The 18,841-nt window shown below is 36.9% G+C and overlaps 1 protein-coding gene across 4 annotated transcripts in view; it reads left to right on the top strand.

The window, feature by feature from the left end:
- The window catches only part of ITGB3BP (integrin subunit beta 3 binding protein), a 59,948-nt gene that overhangs the window by 11,780 nt on the left and 29,327 nt on the right, over positions 1-18,841 (top strand). For all 4 annotated transcript variants that reach the window (XM_066376457.1, XM_066376458.1, XM_066376454.1 and 1 more), the window contains one exon: positions 16,263-16,398. In XM_066376457.1, the coding sequence (XP_066232554.1) occupies positions 16,263-16,398 (136 nt within the window). The remainder of the gene's footprint in view (positions 1-16,262; positions 16,399-18,841) is intronic.

Genomic DNA, 18,841 nt, shown 5'->3' with positions numbered 1-18,841 from the left:
ACATATACGGTATATTTGTGTGTGTGTGTGTGTGTGTGTGTGTGTGTACAGTCATGTACCACAGAACGACATTTCTGTCAACAGTGGGCCTCATATTCAATGGTGGTCCCATAAAATTATAATGGAGCTGAAAAATTAATGTCGCCTAGTGATGTTGTATCCATCGTAACATCATACATAGTACAATATATTGCTCATGTGCTTGTGGTGATGTTGGTGTGAACAAACCTAGCATGCTGCCAGTCTTATGAAGGAATAACACAATTATGTACAGAACGTAATGCATAATACTAAAAACTATGTTACTGATTCATGTATTTACTGTACTATATTTTTACTGTATTTTAGAGTATACTCTTTCTACTTTAAAAAAAAAAATTTGTTTAAGGCAGTGTACCGTGTTATGCCAGCAGCAACCTCATACAGCTCGTGTTTACTTCATTTCTTGCTTGCATCATTTTTTCTTGTACCTGACTTAATCTTGTGTTGTTTGGTACAGTAACATGCTATACAGGCTTGTAGTCTGTATACCAGATAGTCTAGATATGTAGGAGGCTCTACCACATAGTTCTGTGTAAGTGCCCCATGATGTTCGCACAAAAATAAAATCACCTACTGATACGTCTCTCAGAATGTTTCCCTATCATTAAGCTGCACTTGACTATAGATGTATATATATGTGTGTGTATCTGTGTATTTTTTCCTGGAATATTTTATAAGTCCTAAATATGTCATTTCATCAGAATATTCTTTAGTATGCATTTCTAATAGATAATGACTTCTTTCTTAACAACAGTGCCATTATATCTTGCAAACTTAATAATTCCTTATCTTTCACCCAGTTTATATTCCTACTTCCATGGTTGTATCAAAATGTCCTTTTATAGTTGGCTTATTTGAAAAAGGACCCAAACAAGGTTTATACATTGTCATGGTTCTTTGAATCTTTTAAAATCTCTTCCTTGTCATTTACTTTTTTGGGGATAAAAACCCAGATATTTGTTTTATAGGAATCTTCCACATGCTGGATTTGGTTAATTGTTTTCACGTGCTGTGCTTTAAAGGATTTCTCTATACTTCATATTTCATATAAAACTAGAAGTTAGAGCTAGGGGATTGATGAGATTCTGGTTTAAATTTTTGGTTGGAATGCCTCACTGGTAATCTGTATAGTTCCTATTACATCACCTAAGGAAGCACAAAATTGTCTGGTTACTGCTTGTTGAGTTTAGGTGTTATTATCCTGATCCTCCCACAATGAAATTTCCTGTTAGTCATTCTTCTAATGGATTTTAAAATGTATTTATGTTTATTTTCTTTCTTTTTTTTTTTTTGTATTTTTCGGAAGCTGGAAACGGGGAGGCAGTCAGACAGACTCCCGTATGCGCTCGACCGGGATCCACCCGGCATGCCCACCAGGGGGCGATGCTCTGCCCATCAGGGGCGCCGCTCTGTTGCAACCAGAGCCATTCTAGCGCCTGAGGCAGAGGCCATAGAGCCATCCTCAGTGCCCCGGCCAGCTTTGCTCCAGTGGAGCCTTGGCTGCAGGAGGGGAAGAGAGAGACAGAGAGGAAGGAGAGGGGGAGGGGTAGAGAAGCAGATGGGCGCTTCCCCTGTGTGCCCTGGCCGGCAATCGGACCTGGGACTCCTGCATGCCAGGCCGATGCTCTACCACTGAGCCATGTTTATTTTCTATATTCCTTATTTCATTACAGTTACAAAATAGCGACTTCCTTTTTTACCTTTTGATTGTGAAGAATTTTAAATATAGAGATAAGAGTAACATGCTACCAGTTACCCAGCTTCAATAATTTTCAACCCAAAGCTAATCCTGTTTCATTTATATTCCCACACATACTTCAGTACCCCCATACTAGGTTATTTTGAAACAGATCTCAAACATCATTCATATCATTTATAAATACTTCAATAAAGACTTTTAAGAAATACAATGTTATGATTATTATCTCTTAAAATGAACAGTCATCTTAATTATCAAAGGGACAGTTTTTATTCAAATTCTCCAATTATTTCATATACTTTTTCGTGGTTCTATTGTTTGTTCTGTTCTTAATTTCAGTATTTTTATTGAGACATAATTTATATAACATAAAGTTTATAATTTTCAATGTACACCAGGGGGTTTTCGTATACTCACTATGTTGTTCAACCATCACTACTGTCTTAATGCCAGAACATCTTCACTACCTCCCCCAAAAATCCCATACCTATTAGCAGGTAGTCCCATTATCCTCCTCTCCTTATCCTCGGGTAACTACTGATTTACTTGCTATTCTATGTATTTGCCTATTCTAGACATTTTATACAAACGGAATCATACAATATGTGACCTTTAGTGACTGGCTTCTTCGATTTAGCATGATATTTTCAAGGTTCCTCCATGTGTACATGTTAATAATACTTCATTCCATTTTATGGCTGACTATTCCTTTGTATGGATGTGTCACCTTTTGTTTATTCATTCCTCAATTGAAAGACATTTAGGTTGTTTCACTTTTGACTACTATGAATAATGCTGCTATGAACATTTTTATACAAAGTTTTATATGAAAGTATGTTCAGTTTTCTTGATTATATACATAGGAGTGAAATTTCTGAGTCATATGGTAATTCTATCTTTAATTTTTTTTTGAGAGACTTTCAATGTCTTCTACAGTGACTGCACCACTTTACCTTCACACTAACATTGTAGGTGAAATTCTAATTTCTTCAAATCCTTCTCACTTCTTGTTACCTGGCTTTTATTCTACCTGTCCTATTTCGTGTGAGGTGGTATTTCATTGTGGTTTTACCCCTTTGAGTAGTACGACCGTTCTGTACATCCTCGTGCCTCCTGACCATCCAGGGTACGATTATGCATGTACTTTTAAAAATGTGTAAGGCATCATTAAAAAAAGGCAAATGTACGTTCTTTTTGTTTCTGTAAATTGGCTATCAATCAAACATGATTTTAAGTTAATAAAACTGTAACTGGAACTAATTTCTTTAAAAAAAAACACACAAGTCACTCCTGGGGGTTAGTGAGCATGAAAATAACTCACTACTCAGGGTTGATTTCCTTCATGATGCTGAGCATCTTTTCATGTGTTTATTGGCTATTTGTATATTTTCTTTGGAGTAATATTAATTCAGATTCTTTTCTTATTTTTTAATTGGTCATTTGTCTTTTTACTGTTGAGTGTAAGAAATTTTAATGTGTTCTTAATACAGTACCCTTATCAGATACATTATTTGCAAACATTTTCAGCAATTCTGTGGGTTGTCCTTTCATTTCTTTCACTGATTTTTAGAAAGAGAGAGAGAGAGAGAAATGTCAGTTTGTTATTCCATTTATTTATGTATTCATTGGTCAGTTCTTGTATGTGTCCTGACTAGGAATCGAACCAGCAACTTTGACCTATCAGGGTAATGCTCTAACCAACTGATCTAACTGGCCAGAGCCTCGTTTTCTTGGTAGTATCCTTTGATTCACAAGTTTTAAATTTTGATGAAATCCAATTAATTGATTTTTTGATTGCTTGTGTTTGGGGGATTCTGGCTAAGAAACTTTTGTATAATGTATGGCAACACAAATTTTTACTATGTTTCTTTTCAAGGGTTTTATAGTTTTGGCTCTTACATTTAGGTCAAAGACCTAATTGAGTTAAATTTTGTACATGGTTTGAGAATAGGGGTCCAGATTCTTCTTTGTTTCTTTCATTTATTTTTTTTTTTTTGCATGTGGGTATTTAGTTGTCTTAGCACTATTGTTGAAAGCTCTTTGTTTCCCCATTGAATGGTATTGGCACCTTTGTTGTTAACAATCAGTGGGCTATAAATACATGGATTTATTTCTGGACTCTCAAATCTTTCCTGTTTATTTGTATATCTGTTTTTATGCTACTACCACACTATCTTAATTGCTGTAAATTTTCAAAGTAAACAAAAAAATATAATTACTGTGAATGTAAAATCAGGAAGTCTGAGTCCCCCAACTTTATTTTTTTCAAGATTGCTGTTCTTTCGTATCCCTTGCAATTTCATACAAATTTTAGGATCACCTTATCACTTTCTGAAAAACAGGCCCTTTGAATTTTGGTAAATATTACACTGAATCTACAGATTAATTTTGGGAACTTGCTATCTTAGCATCAGTAATTCTTCTAAACCCGTGATGGCGAACCTATGACACGCGTGTCAGCACTGACACCCGTAGCCATTTTCAATGACATGCAGCCGCATACCAGAGAAGTATGGGGCCCCATGCCAAGTAGGACGTTTCATCCTCGGCTCCTGCATGGCCAGGTGCAGTAGCCGAGGATAAAACATTTGCTGTAGTGTAGACACTCTGTGCTGGAGGTCTGTAGGCCAAAACAACAGAACTCCGGCACAGAGCGTCTAGTTCTGGGACTTCCAGTTAGGCCGTTAGGGGATCTTTGACCTCACTTCAGGCCGGCGGAGCAGGGAGCAGCGGAATGCCGCGGGGGGACGCATCTCTGGGGGCCCTGTGATCGCCATTACCAGCAACCACATAACCACAGCAACCATCATCCAATCTACTGTTCTGGGGTGTCGTGGATTTCTAAGTGACCATCTTTACGGAGGGGGAGGCTGGGAGAGGCAAGGGCCTGTGCTATGGGTGCCGTTTCCGTCATTAGAAATAGTGGCAGCCATCTTAATTTACATAAGATGCAACTTGCAGAATTTCAAGATAGCATCTGGACTCAGGTGTTTGTCGACTTGAGGTCAAAGCTTGAGAATCTGGAAAGGTGCTGCTTGGAGAATCAAGAGGAGTGCCACCACGAACAGGAAATTTGGAGTGCCTGGAACCGATTACCAGGCACTTAGCACCCTGCAAAATATAGCAATGGCTTTACTCACAATTTTTCCCTCTATGTACTTTTGTGAGACCTTATTCTCAGCGTTAAATAATATCAAAATCAACAGAAGAAACAGATTGACAGATGAAGTTAGTAGTAGCGCTTGCTTGGGCTTGAAGTGTACAAAATACCAACCTTCAACTGAAGGTTTAGCCAATGAAATTGAGCAACAAAAAAGTCACTAGTAGGTGGGTTAGTTAAAGAATTCCCCCTCCCCTTCACTTATCTTAGTTCATGGCATCCCACAGAATAATATTAAGACCAACAAAAGAAACCCACTGACAGATGAATAAAGAAGTCACTAAGCAGGTAAGTTAAATAATTAGTTTTTGGTTTATTAAATACAGTTATATATTACAATTATACATTTTTGTTATTTAAACTATAAATATTGCAAAATTATGGTTTTTTTCTTGAAGTGACACACCACCCGAGTTATGCTTAGTTTTTTTGGTGAATTTTGACACACCAAGCTCAAAAGATTGCCCATTATTGTTCTAAACCATGAAAACAAGATGTTTATTTACTTGTCTTTGTTTTTTTAACAGTGTTTGGTAGTTTAGTGTATACAAGTCTTACACTCTTTTGGTTCAGTTTACTCCTAAGCACTTTATTCTTTTTGATGCTAATGTAAATGTTTTTATAGTTTCACTTTGCATTGGTCATTGCTAGTCTATAGATGTGCAATTGATTTTTGTTTATTGATCATATGTTGTGCAACTTTGCTGAACTTATTAGCTCTAATTTTTTATTAGTTTATGTAGAATAACCTATACATCAAATCATGTCTTCTGCAAATGTAAGTAGTTTTATATATTTCTTTTTAATCAGATGCCTTTTTTTTCTTGCTTATTGCCCTGGCTAGAACCTCCACAACATTTTGAGTAGAAATGGCAAGAACAGACTTTGTTCTCCTGATCCTAATTTTAAGGAGAAAGCATCTAGTCTTCTACCACTAAATATAATATTAGTAGTGAATTTTCCTTGATGCCCTTTATCAGATTAAGAAAGTTCCTGTCTGCCTGACAAGGCAGTGGCGCAATGGATAGAGCATCCGACTGGAACGCGGAGGACCTAGGTTCGAGACCCCGGGGTCACCAGCTTGAGCGCGGGCTCATCTGGTTTGAGCAAGGCTTGCCAACTTGAGCCCAAGGTTGCTGGCTTGAGCAAGGGTTCACTCAGTCTACTGTAGGCTCCTGGTCAAGGCTCACATGAGAAATCAATCAATGAACACAATGAGGAACTGATTCTTCTCATCTGTCTCCCTTTCTGTCTGTTCCTATTTGTTCCTATCTCTGATCTCTCAAAAAAAAAAAAAGAAAGTTCCTTTCTATTCCTAGTTTAGTGAGTATTTTTATCATGAAAGGATGTTGGATTTTTGTCAAATACCTTTTCTGAATCTGCTAAGATGATCATGTGGGTGTTTTCCTTCATTCTCTTAATGTTATTAATTATATTCATTGGTTGTTATATGTTGAAACAACCTGCATTTACAGGTTAAATCCTGCCTGGTCATAATGTATTATTCTTTTTATTTGTCTCTGTTTCAGTTTGCCAGTAGATTGAGGATTTTTGCATATATGTTTATAAGGGATATTGGACATTAATCAACTGCTTCCTGGCCAAGGCTTAAAGTTAAGATTTTAATAGTTTAAAATTATGGAACAGTAATGAGCACAAATAGAAATACTAGTATATGGACTTTTTAGCCAATTAAAAAAAATATTTTTCTATTAAAAATTTTTATCAAAGTATAAAATATATTGTGAAATTCATAGATCTTCAAGTGTATAATTCAGTGAGTTTTTAAAGATGTATACCTCTATGTTTCAAACACCCAGTCAAGAAATAGAACATTTCTGTCACGACAGATCTAATATATTGGCTATATTCTTTCCTTGTTATCCCAGTTAGATGACTGTGGTAAGTGCAAAATGCTTTTATTCTTCATTACTATCATTGAGAATAATAACAAAACCTCAGCATTATTAGAACCATTAAAGATGATAATTGTGGCAGCTGATTGGTAGTTGATATCTAGGACTCATCTGGGAACTAGAGGCCCAAATTTTGAAAAGTTTTTGAGATAACTAATATTTAAAGTTTTTCTGTGTTAATTCCATAATTAGTACTAGTAATGCATAATAATGTCTTAAGTAAGATATCCTAATTAAACCAGTGTAAGTTTGCCTGACCAGGCAGTGGCACAGTGGATAGAGCATTGAACTGACATGCAGAGGACCCAGGTTCAAAACCCTGAGGTTGCCAGCTTGAGTGCAGGCTCACCAGCTTGAGTGCCAGGTTACTGGCTTGAGCGTGGGATCATAGACATGACCCATGGTCGCAGGTTTAAGCCCAAAGGTTGCTGGCTTGAAGCCCAAGCTCGCTGGCCTGAGCAAGGGGTCACTCGCTCTGCTGTAGCTCCCCGGTAAAGGCACATATGAGAAAGCAATCAATGAACAACTTAGATTCCGCAATGAAAAAATGATGCTTCTCATCTCTTTCCTTTCCTGTCTGTCTGTGCCTAGCTGTCCCGCTCTCTGACTTTCTGTCAAAAAAAAAAAAGAGAGAAAAAAGATACATAGGAGTTGATGATTTCTGCTTTTCCCCCTTCTCTCTCTCTTTCTCTCCACTCTAAAATGAATAAAGTATTTTTAAAAAAGAGATAAACCAGTGTAAGTTTATAAAGTATTATCTCCATTTGGCTGCCTTAACTTTCCTTTTGTTTCTGGTTGTCCAAAAACCTATAGTACCTATGTCTTAGATATTTCAGTGATAACGTAGGCTAGTAGTTCATAATAGTAGCAGATCCTTAATATCCCATAATTCATACTGAAAGAACCCTTAGTTAGTACTTTTTATACTGTTTATAATGGATAAAAATCAATAAAATTCAGGGGTTTTTTTGGTAGAATATGCTTTAAACAAGGTGACGAAGCAAGCTACAATTTGTGAAAGATATTGAAGGAGAACATATATATTTGAAATTATGGAGAGAAAATTCATATATATATATTATTATTTTTTGGCAGAAAAATCAATGCCCAAACCTTTGTGAATGTACAAGGTTTGACCTTCTTACATAAAGTATGGTGGCATTTGGGCTGATCATAGAATCCTTTTTTTTTATTTTATTTTAGTAGTTGTGGTAAATGTCTCTAAGGAGTCAGTAAATTGCAAGCAGTTATAATTTATTACGACATAGTTGTGACTTACCTGATTTCTATTTTCATACATTTTGTTTACATCTTGAATTCTTTCCCTTCTCTACCTAAATCTATTCTTTTTCTTCTTTTCTAACAGATCTGGTAGGTAGCCTTCATCATTGCTGAAAGAATGCCAGACTTCTCAATTAGTAGCTCAGTCTTCTCTCAAACCCCAGTATTTTTTTATATTTTAAATTATTTATTTATTTTATTTATTTAAGTGAGAGGAGGGGAAATAGTGAGACAGAATCCCACATGCGCCTCTACCGTGATCCACCTGGCAACCTCTGTCTGGGGCTGATGCTCAAATTAACTGAGCTATTTTTAGTGCCTGAGGTTGACACTTGGACCAACCCAACTGGGGCCTACGCTCAAACCAGTCAAGCCACTAGCTGCAAAAAGGGAAGAGGGAGAGAAGGGGGAGAGGGAGGGGCAGAGAAGCAGATGATCATTTCTCTTGTGTGCCCTGATTGGGAATTGAACCTGGGACATTCATACACCAGGCTGATGCTCTATCCACTGAACCAATCAGCCAGGGCCTATTTTTTTATTTTTCAATTACAGTTGACATACAGTATTATATTAGTTTCAGGTGTACAACCCAGTAATTACACATTTATATAACTTACAAAGTAATCAGTTCAATAAATCTAGTACCCATGAGACACAATACATAGTTATTAGAAAATTATTGACTATATTTCTTATGCTGTATTTTACATCCCCATTTTATCACCCATTCCCCAACACCCCTCTTATCTGGCAACCGTCAAAATGTTCTCTGTATCTATGAGTTTTTCTGGTTGCTTGTTTGTTTGTTTTGTTTTTTAAATTCAACATATAAGTGAAATCATCTGGTATTTGTCTTTGTCTTACTTATTTCACTTAGCACAATACCCTTTAGGTCCATCCATGTTGTTACAGATGGTAAGGTTTCATTCTTTTTTTATGGCTGAGTTTTCCATTGTATACATGCACAACTTTTTTATCCATTTATCTACTGATGGGCACTTACCTTGTCTTACCTTACTGATGGGCTTCCATACCTTGGCTATTGTAAATACTGCTGCAATGAATATATGGATGTATGTGTCTTGATTTAGTGTTTTGAGTTTCTTCAGATAAATACCCAGAAATGGAATTGCTTGGTCTTTCCTTGTCCTTTGTTATAGCCTTTGTTTTAAAGTCTATTTTGTCTGGTCCAAGGATTGCTACCACTGCTTTTTATTTGTTTGTTTTTATTTTCATGAAATATCTTTTTCTATCCCTTTATTTGTAGTCTGTTTGTATCTTTTGATGTGAAGTGAATCTCTTTGAGACAGCATATGTAAAGGTTTTGTTTGTTACTCTCATTTAGCCATGTCTTTTGATTGGAGCATTTAATCTGTTTGCATTTAAAGTAATTGTGGATAGATATGTATTGCCATTTTATTATTTATATATATATATATATTTTTTTCTTTTTCTTCCTTTTTTCCAAGTGAGAAGAGGGAAGATAGACAGATTCCCAGAAGCACTCCCACCAGGATTCACCTGGCAACCTCCATCTGGGGCTAATGCTCTGCCCATCTGGGGCTATCCTTACAACCGAGCTATTTTTACGGCCCCAGGCGGAGGCTCCATGGAGCCATCCTCAGCGCCCGGGGCTGATGCGCTCAAACCAGTTGAGCTGCAGGAGGAGAAGAGAGAGAGAGAAGGGGGAGAAGTGGAGAAGCAGATGGTCGCTTCTCCTATGTGCCCTGACTGGGAATCGAACCGGGGACATCCACACACAAGCTAATGCTCTACCACTGAGTTAACTGGCCATGGCTATTATTTATATTTTTGATCTTGTTTTTTCTTCTTCTTCTTAAAGAAGATCCTTTAACATTTGTTGTAATACTTGTCTGGTGATGATGAGCTCCTTTAGATTGTTCTGTGCTTTCATTTGAAATGATAGCTTTGCTGGGTAGAGTGATCTTGGTTGTAGGTCCTTGCTTTTCATCACTTTGAAATTTCATGTCAGTCCCTTCTGGCCTACAAAGTTTCTGTTGAGAAATCAACTGACACCTTATGGGAGCTTTTATAGCTTTTCTCTTGCTGCTTTAAGAGTCTCTTTTTGTTTTTAACCTTTGACATTTTAATTATGATATGCCTTGGTGTGGGCCTCTTTGAGTTCATCTTGTTTGGGATTCTCTGTGCTTCCTGGACTTGTATGTTTATTTCCTACACCGTATTAGGGAGGTTTTCTGTCATTACTTTTTTACATAGGTTTTCAGTTCCTTGCGTTTTCTCCTCTGGCACCCCCAAGATATGAATGTTGGTATGCTTGAAGTTGTTTCAGAGGCTTTTATAGTATCTTCTTTTTGCTGTCTGATTAGGTATTTTCTTCTTCCTTATCTTTGAAATCTCTAATATGATCCTCTGCTTCATCTACTCCATTATTGGCTCCATGTAATGTATTCTTCATTTCAGTTCATGTATTTTTTTATTTCTGACTGGGTTTTTTTTTGTTTACTAGTTCCATTTTTGCTTTTTATCTCTTTGTTGATTGACCATCTTTATGATCAATGTTTTGAACTCTGCTTCTGGTAGATTGCTTGTCTCCATTTTGTTTTGATTTTTGGAGTTTTGTTCTTTTATTTGGGATATGTTGCTTTGTCTCTTTTATTTGGCAGCCTCCCTGTGTTAGCTTCTGTGTATTAGATACAGCTGCTCTGTCTTCTGATCTTGGTAGAATGTCCTGATGTAGTAGATGTTCTGTAGGACTCAGTGGCACAGCCTCCTTAGTCACCCAAGCTGGGCGCTTCAGGTATGCACCCACTGTAGGCTCTGTGCAGCTTTCTGTTGTAGTTGAGCCTTGATTGCTGTGAGCTCATCAGTAGGAGGTATCTATCCCCAGGTTGATTGGCTTTGAGGCCTAGCCAAAACCACCATGGAGGGTCTGCTTTGTAGTGACCAGTTCCACAGGGCGGGCTCACTCCAGTGGGGCTCTGGTGCTTGCTGAGTCTGCCACCCTCCCCTTTAAATTTGTTTAGGAGTTTATTTGAGGCCAAACTGATGACATAAGCTGTGGAACAAGATCTCAAATGTTCCCAGGAATAAGTTTTGCAGATTCTTTTATGCATTTGGAATTAAAGAGGGTATGTAAGGAAGATTGTAGAAAACAAAGAGGTGACTGGGTTATAGGATAGTTAACAAGATTATGTGCTCTCTTGGGTTTTTTTTTTTGCCATTTTTTCCCCAAGATTTTATTTATTCATTATAGAGAGGGGATAGAGAGAGAGAAGGGGGAGGAGCAAGAAGCATCAACTCCCATATGTGCCTTGACCAGGCAAGCCCAGGGTTTTGAACCGGCAACCTCAGCGTTTCCAGGTTGACGCTTTATCCACTGCGCCACCACAGGTCAGGCCAATTTTTTGCCATTTTAAAGGTATGTTAACCTAGATGCATGCACTAGAATCTTAAAACCTTTCACTACAGCCTGACCAGGTGGTGGCACAGTGGATAGAGCATCGGACTGGGATGCAGAGGACCCAAGTTCGAGACCCCAAGGATGCCAGCTTGAGCGCGGGCTCATCTGGTTTGAGCAAAAAGCCCACCAGCTTGAACCCAAGGTCACTGGCTCCAGCAAGGGGTTACTCGGTCTGCCGAAGGCCTGCGGTCAACGCACATATGAGAAAGCAGTCAATGAACAACTAAGGTGTTGCAACGCGCAATGAAAAAGTAATAATTGATGCTTCTCATCTCTCTCTGTTCCTGTCTGTCTGTCCCTGTCTATCCCTCTCTCTGACTCTCTCTCTGTATCTATAAAATAAAAATAAGAAAGAAACAAACAAACAAAAAACACCTTTCACTACAGAAATTATAGGCCTGGGTTGTTATCACCCACCATGACTTGTGCAGTTAGGAATTTATGATAGAGTGGCCCTGAGGGGTTACTTTTCATAGAACATCTTTTGTCCTCCACAGTTCCCCTTTTGGTCATAAATCAATCCAAAGAATGCATTGATGACCAACCTTTTGGCCAGGTAGTGTGGTCTCACAGCACTGGGAAGGTTTATTCCTAGGAGTCTCGGTGTTGACGTTGTCTGGTTGACCACTGAGGATGGAGCAATACTGTAATAATGGGATCTGAGTCGAGGCAGAATTTTTTCCCCCCAAAAAAGAAAGTCAGGCAAATGGGAGACAGTCAGGTCTTACGGCCTTCATTGTGAAAAAACACCCTGGATCATTTCTGTCCTATGAACTGTCATGATCTGAGTTTTGCCTTCTAATCTTTCTGTGTTTGGCATTTAGTATAACAGTTACATGAGCCATGAAAAGAGTATTAACAGATATCTTATGCATGTTCCGTAATTATTAACAGTTGGACTATATGAAAAAATTCAAAGAACAAGTATAACTATTATTATGACTTATATCATTAACAGATAGGTAAAGACAAACAAAATGGATTCTGAGTTTAATATCAATCTGTGGCTATACAGGCCTTATCAGTATCTTGGAATAGCTGTCCACCTTTGGTGTCAGTGGCTCCTCTTCCTCAAGGAGTCTTTGATATAAAGACAGGGGTAAATGTCCATTCAAGGTTAGGCAATTGATAAAATCCTTCCAGCAAGGTTGGAGTGTCTTTTATTAGATATTCTTTCCAATAAATATATCCAGGTGGCAGTCAGTAATCTTTAAAATCTCTGTCTTCGGAGAGCTCACCAGTCTCACTTGATGCTAAGCAAGAAGCTGGTGAGACACAATGGGGCCTTGTTTGTATTGAATACCAGGTCCAGGTCCATTGGGCAGTTCTGGCAGACTTCTTTGAATTCCTGCCACCTAGCAAGTGAAGTTTGACACCAAGCTAACAGAATTTTTATAAGAGTTTATTTGATCCAAACTGATAACACATGCTGGGGAACAGGATCTCAAATGCTCCCTGAGTTCAGCCCTGAGTGTGTATCACTTTTGGAGGTGGTTGGGTGGTGCTTCTACGTGCTCTGAAGCTGTCCACTGGGTGCGCTGGCTGTGGGGCCTCCCAGGAGCTGCAGGCCAAGGTCAGTCACTGCGTGTTCCCTGCCGGGGGCCATCTAGCATGAGCTACAAAGTGAACTGCAGATAGCTGCTCTCTGTGCTGGGCTTGGAGGTGCCTCGGAGAGGCTAATCAGCGTACCAAGACTGGCTGCCACTGGTTCTGTGCCTGGGCCCATTTAGCGAGAAGTACCAGGCTATGTGAGGCCCGGTGCTGCTTGATTGAGAGATTTTAGGAAATTCGCAGCCTGAGCCAAGACAGGTAGTTTGTATGGAAAAGTCACTGAAATGGCTTGCAAATCCCAGTCTTCTTAACTCTCCTGTTTATGGGAGGTTAATCAGTAGGCCAACTCCTTCAATTTTGGGGGAATGGCAGAATGGAAATTCTCAGATCAATTCAAGGGTCCCTTTTAAGCATCTTTAAGGTTTAAAAGTTAGATGATCTTGATACCACTTTCAGGGGGAAAAATAACTTAGAGAAGTAAGATTATGCCTTCATATATAGCCAACATATATATAAAAATTCTTTATTTACTGAAGAACATTTAGTGGAATAGTATGTATTACTCTATGTATAGTAATTATAAACAGACACTTTTCTTCTTACCAACACAAATAGCCAAAAAAGAAAAAGCAAAATAGCAAAAGAAGATTCTCGGTATTTTTAAGGTTAGGGAAGAAAAAAAGAGTGTGCATCATACACACACATACACACACACACACGTGCACACACGAAGACTTATTTTATGAAAGCTAGAAAATTGTTTTCAAGGAGAAATGTATGATCTATAGTTACAATGTTTAGATATTTGTCAATTGGAAAAAATAATTTTTTGGTGAAAATAGGAAAACAGATGGACATAAATGTACATTAGGGTAGTGACTTTCATTTCCTGTATATACACAATGAAATAGTTTTGGGCAATAAATTCTTGGAAAAGTAGGCTAGGATTGGATAAGTGTCATAGTTTATGACTGACTACATATAAACAGGTAAAAACTCAAGATGGAGAGGTAATAATAACCACCTGATAAAGAGACTTAAACCCTTTCACCCTACAAAAAAAGATTGTTACAGTTATAACTTGATATTATAGTCTGATTTTTAAAAAAGATATTGGTTACATTTGTGGCTACTGTAGGTACGTAAAATAAAGAATAGAAAGCTTTTGTTTTCTCAATACAAAGAAATAGTTATCATTTAAAATCTTAACTGTAAAAAAAACAATGCTATAGATTTGGGAACTAATACCAAGATTATTGAAAAGTGTGACACAGCCACTATTTCTGCCATGGTGTTAAAAATAAAAAATAGTTGACAGCAGAGAATTATATAACTATTTCAAGGTAGTTACCAAGCTAAAGTTCAGTTCTACAATGTTGGCAACACATCCTGAGCCTTTAAAGCTTTCCTTTATTCCCCCAAGTTCACCATGTGATGTTTGTTTTACGTATAGATTTCAGGTTTTCCTACCTTCAGTTTTCACTTATCTAAGCCTCACCCTTCCCCCTCGTAGAATCGTCTGTGAGGTTACTGCATGCCACTTTGATTTTTCTCTCTCCTCTTAATTTCTTTAGCACGTAAACACCTGAAGACCTCTTCTGTGCTCTAGCTGAGGCCAGAACAGTTTATTCTATTTCTTTGTACCCATTAGTTAGCAAGTGGTGGGTGAGTAGTAAGCATTATTAAAACAAGTTTAAAGGGAATTCAGAAGAACAAGTAACTAATAGTGTGATAATGGGTGTTTGGAGGAAATAGATTCTGAATGGGGGCCTAAACGAAAGAAAGACTAGGTCCCAGGGAAGATAAGAACAAGAGGCCTAAGGCCCCAAATATATATAGCTTAGATACTGGGACTGCATGTGCTATTTAATATTGGATGAATGAACTAAGGAATGAATGTGTAGAGTGGCTTGGCCAAGTTTATTGGACTGTTCTTCTTTTTTTTTTTTTTTTTTTTTTGTATTTTTCTGAAGCTGGAAACGGGGAGAGACAGACAGACTCCCGCATGCGCCCGACCGGGATCCACCCGGCACACCCACCAGGGGGCGATGCTCTGCCCCTCCGGGGCGTCGCTCTGTCGCGACCAGAGCCACTCTAGCGCCTGGGGCAGAGGCCAAGGAGCCATCCCCAGTGCCCAGGCCATCTTTGCTCCAATGGAGTCTCGGCTGTGGGAGGGGAAGGGAGAGACAGAGAGGAAGGAGACGGGAAGGGGTGGAGAAGCAGATGGGCACTTCTCCTGTGTGCCCTGGCTGGGAATCGAACCCGGGACTCCTGCACACCAGGCCGACGCTTTACCACTGAGTCATCCGGCCAGGTCCTTCTTTCTTTATTTATTGGGGTGACATTGGTTAATAAAATTATATAGGTTTCAGATGTACAGTTCTATAATTCATCATCTGAATATTGTTGGACTGATCCTCTAAGTGATTTATTCATCACACATTTTTGAGTTCTAGGGTACAAAGATGAAGAAATTATATTTATTTTCAGGAACTCAAGTTTTATTGGGGCAGACAGAAATGTAAAAAATTTGCTAGTTTCAGTAGTAAGTATGCACAGGTCTATGAGGACACAGAGAAGGAAGGGTGCAGAGAGAATTTGTGTAGGCTAGGCCAAATTCTCAAAGATCTTAAATTTCTACTCAATTGTGTAAATATTATTTTGATTATCAGTAAGACAAGCCACTGTGACAGAGCAATTTTGTGAAGGTTTAGGACAGTACTGATTCTTCTGGGATTTCCTTGTGGAATTTAATTGTCCAAGAGTTTCCCTGGTTTAGCCCCATAGTTATACTTTAGGTTCAGCTGACAGCAAAAGTCAGGATATACTATAATTGGGAGAGTCAGCCATATCTAACTTGTTTGGAAGTAGTATCTCAGAAAGTAGTAACATTTTATTGTTAAAGTTTTGTAAATATCAAATTCAGATGCCCTGGATAGTGTGTAGACCTAAATTATTTATACACACACACACACACACACACACACACACACACACACACACACATATAATCTCTTGAAAAAATAGTGTACACTTAAAAGGTTATAATTTAAAATCCGGAAGAAAACAACAAGAAAAAGAGTATTGTTTGAATTCTGTGAATTTTCAAAGGTATTTTTGAAGATCTAAAACTAAACATTATTTTTGTCCCAAACTAATGTTTATTTCTAGTCATTTGATCCTTCAAACATCACAAGGAAGAAAAGTATTAAAAATTATTCTCCAACAACTGGAACCTGTCAAATGAGCCCATTTGCTTCTCCCACAAGCTCTGAAGAACAAAAGCACAAAAATGGACCGTCAAATGGTTAGTTAAACATTCTTTTCCACTTACTGTAATATTTTTTAGTTATTGGTTAAATCAAAAATTTTTATTTAACAATATATGGATATTGGTGCAGCTGATTTTTCTCTTCTTTCTTAGAGAATTCAACATAAAAAGGCTAGAATATAGGTATTACTTTGGACATTGCTGTAAACTTTCTAGGCACTTATTTTAAAATGCTACTGCAGACTTTGTTCCCTTACTATCCCATACATTAAATAGAAATTATGGTTTGACTGCCTTCAGCTACTATCAATTATAATGGTTACAGATATGCCTCTTAAGCTATCCATCATGTGCATAAATTAAAGGGCACATAATTCAGGTACCACTGTACTATACAGTTTAAGAATGATACTTATAAATGTTATTTTTATACATGTTGTCCATTTAGTTTTATCCCCACTTTGTGTATCTTTATATAGCTGCTTTTATTTATTATATTTTATTCCCTTTTCTTTTACTAATTTAAATGCATTTGCAAAAGGTTTGTAGAATTTTTCATGAGAGAATAACCTAATTTAGTATGAAATTTTTTATTTAAAAATATTGTTAGCCTAAATTTGACCATACACATTTATTCTTCTCTGGTAGTTTATTGCTAAAATGTTTATTTTAAAGATATAGAAATCTAGGTATGATAGGTTTAATTTTTAATATTGGAAAAGGTTATGAATCAGTGACATGTCAAGTTTTTATAATATAAAATTTTAAGTAGGCTCAAATTTAATAAAATATGTTTTAGATATGCTATGATTAGCCTAATTCAAATTTTATTATTGTTTCACATTTATTGAGTGCTAAGCATATACTAGAAACTACACAGAAACAAAAAAGTCTTCTCATTTTACCTAATTTGTTGCAATGAAATTCATAATGAGAATAATGAGATCTTAAACTTTTGAATGACCTTTGTTTTACTTTAATCAAATGCTTACCTGAAAATGATCACTATTAGTTTTGCTTTCATAAAAATGTATGAAGATGTATGCATTTTCCTCAAGTTCTTTAGTTCTGTTTTTTATACACTTGATATATCTTATGTTTAAAAATGAAAATTAGTTCCTTAGAGATGGTACATCTTTATACTGAAATGTTAATAGATTATAAGTGGATATGTACTCAATTTCCATATTGAAATTAAATGTGGACTTAAGGGAACATTCCTTTTGCCCATAAAAAGATTGGTCACATGATTCCGGTTGACATTTAAGTGGATAATTATCATATTATAGTACTAAGTAAGCTCTTTTTCAAAAAGTCATATAGCAAGTATTCCTGGGGAGCTGGTAATATTCTATTTCTTAAACTATATTGTGGTTACACCAGTTCACTCTGTAATTATTTATTAAGCTGTATATAATGTGTTTTATATACTCTTTGAGATATATATATATATCTCACATACAGAAGTCTCAAAGTAGAATTCTGTCTGGGCTCTTACATCAGATTATATCATCTTATACATGTTTTAGAAATAAGAAAGCCTGACTCTTATGAAGTAATTTAAGTGCGAAATGAAATCATAATTTCTATTAACAATCCTCACTTTTTAAATATTGTACAAAACATAAGGTACAATTTAAATAAGCACTTTTATCTAACATTTTCAAGGACATTTGAGGTACTACTCACTTCCCATCAAACTTGCAGTATAATTAAAGCCTTATCATGACTTTTAAGGCCCTACATCATCTAATACCTGAGCATATCACCTGACTCATTTTTTACTACCCTTTCCAAGTTTACATTACTTTAGGCATTCTTTCTTGCTCTTCGTTAATCATGCCGAGTCCCTTCCCACTACAAGGTCATTGTACTTGCAGTTCTGTCAGTATGGAATACCCTTTCTCCAGATATTTATTTGTACATTCTATATATAGCTGAACCATGTAGTATGTGAACAGATGGCTTAATACTCATTTTAAATCCATTTATAGTTATAAAGGGGGAAAATCTCATTCTAAGTCTTCCCTCTACTTAGACTTTGCATGGGTCAAAAATGGGGTGACTGATTTCATCTCATACATTTAAGATATATATACATATAAACAAGCATACATTTTATTTATCATCATATGTATTTATTATGTCTATATATATTTGTGTATGTCATAATCTTGCTGCCCTTCCCTGCACCTTAGCAAATTTCTCCAAACTATTATGGTTTTCAGAGGAGAAGAAGAATGGTACATGTTTTCTCTCCTTTAATTCCCAAGAATGCATCATACTTATTTTTTAATAATTAAGGTAGGAGGGTAAACAATAAATTTGCATAATTAAAGTGAAAGTACTTGTAAGTTAGATAATAGATCTGCAGAAATCATCCAGACTGCAGCAGTGTAACAGCACAGAGATATAAAGAGAATACGATAAAACAATGAAATAAAATGATAGAAGAAGCAGCTCCAACCTATGTCAATAG

Source organism: Saccopteryx leptura, chromosome 3 (assembly GCF_036850995.1).
Source record: "Saccopteryx leptura isolate mSacLep1 chromosome 3, mSacLep1_pri_phased_curated, whole genome shotgun sequence".
NCBI classification, from domain to species: domain Eukaryota; kingdom Metazoa; phylum Chordata; class Mammalia; order Chiroptera; family Emballonuridae; genus Saccopteryx; species Saccopteryx leptura.
The sequence above is the reverse complement of the archived record's forward strand: the minus strand, read 5'-3'. Positions and strand labels throughout refer to the sequence as shown.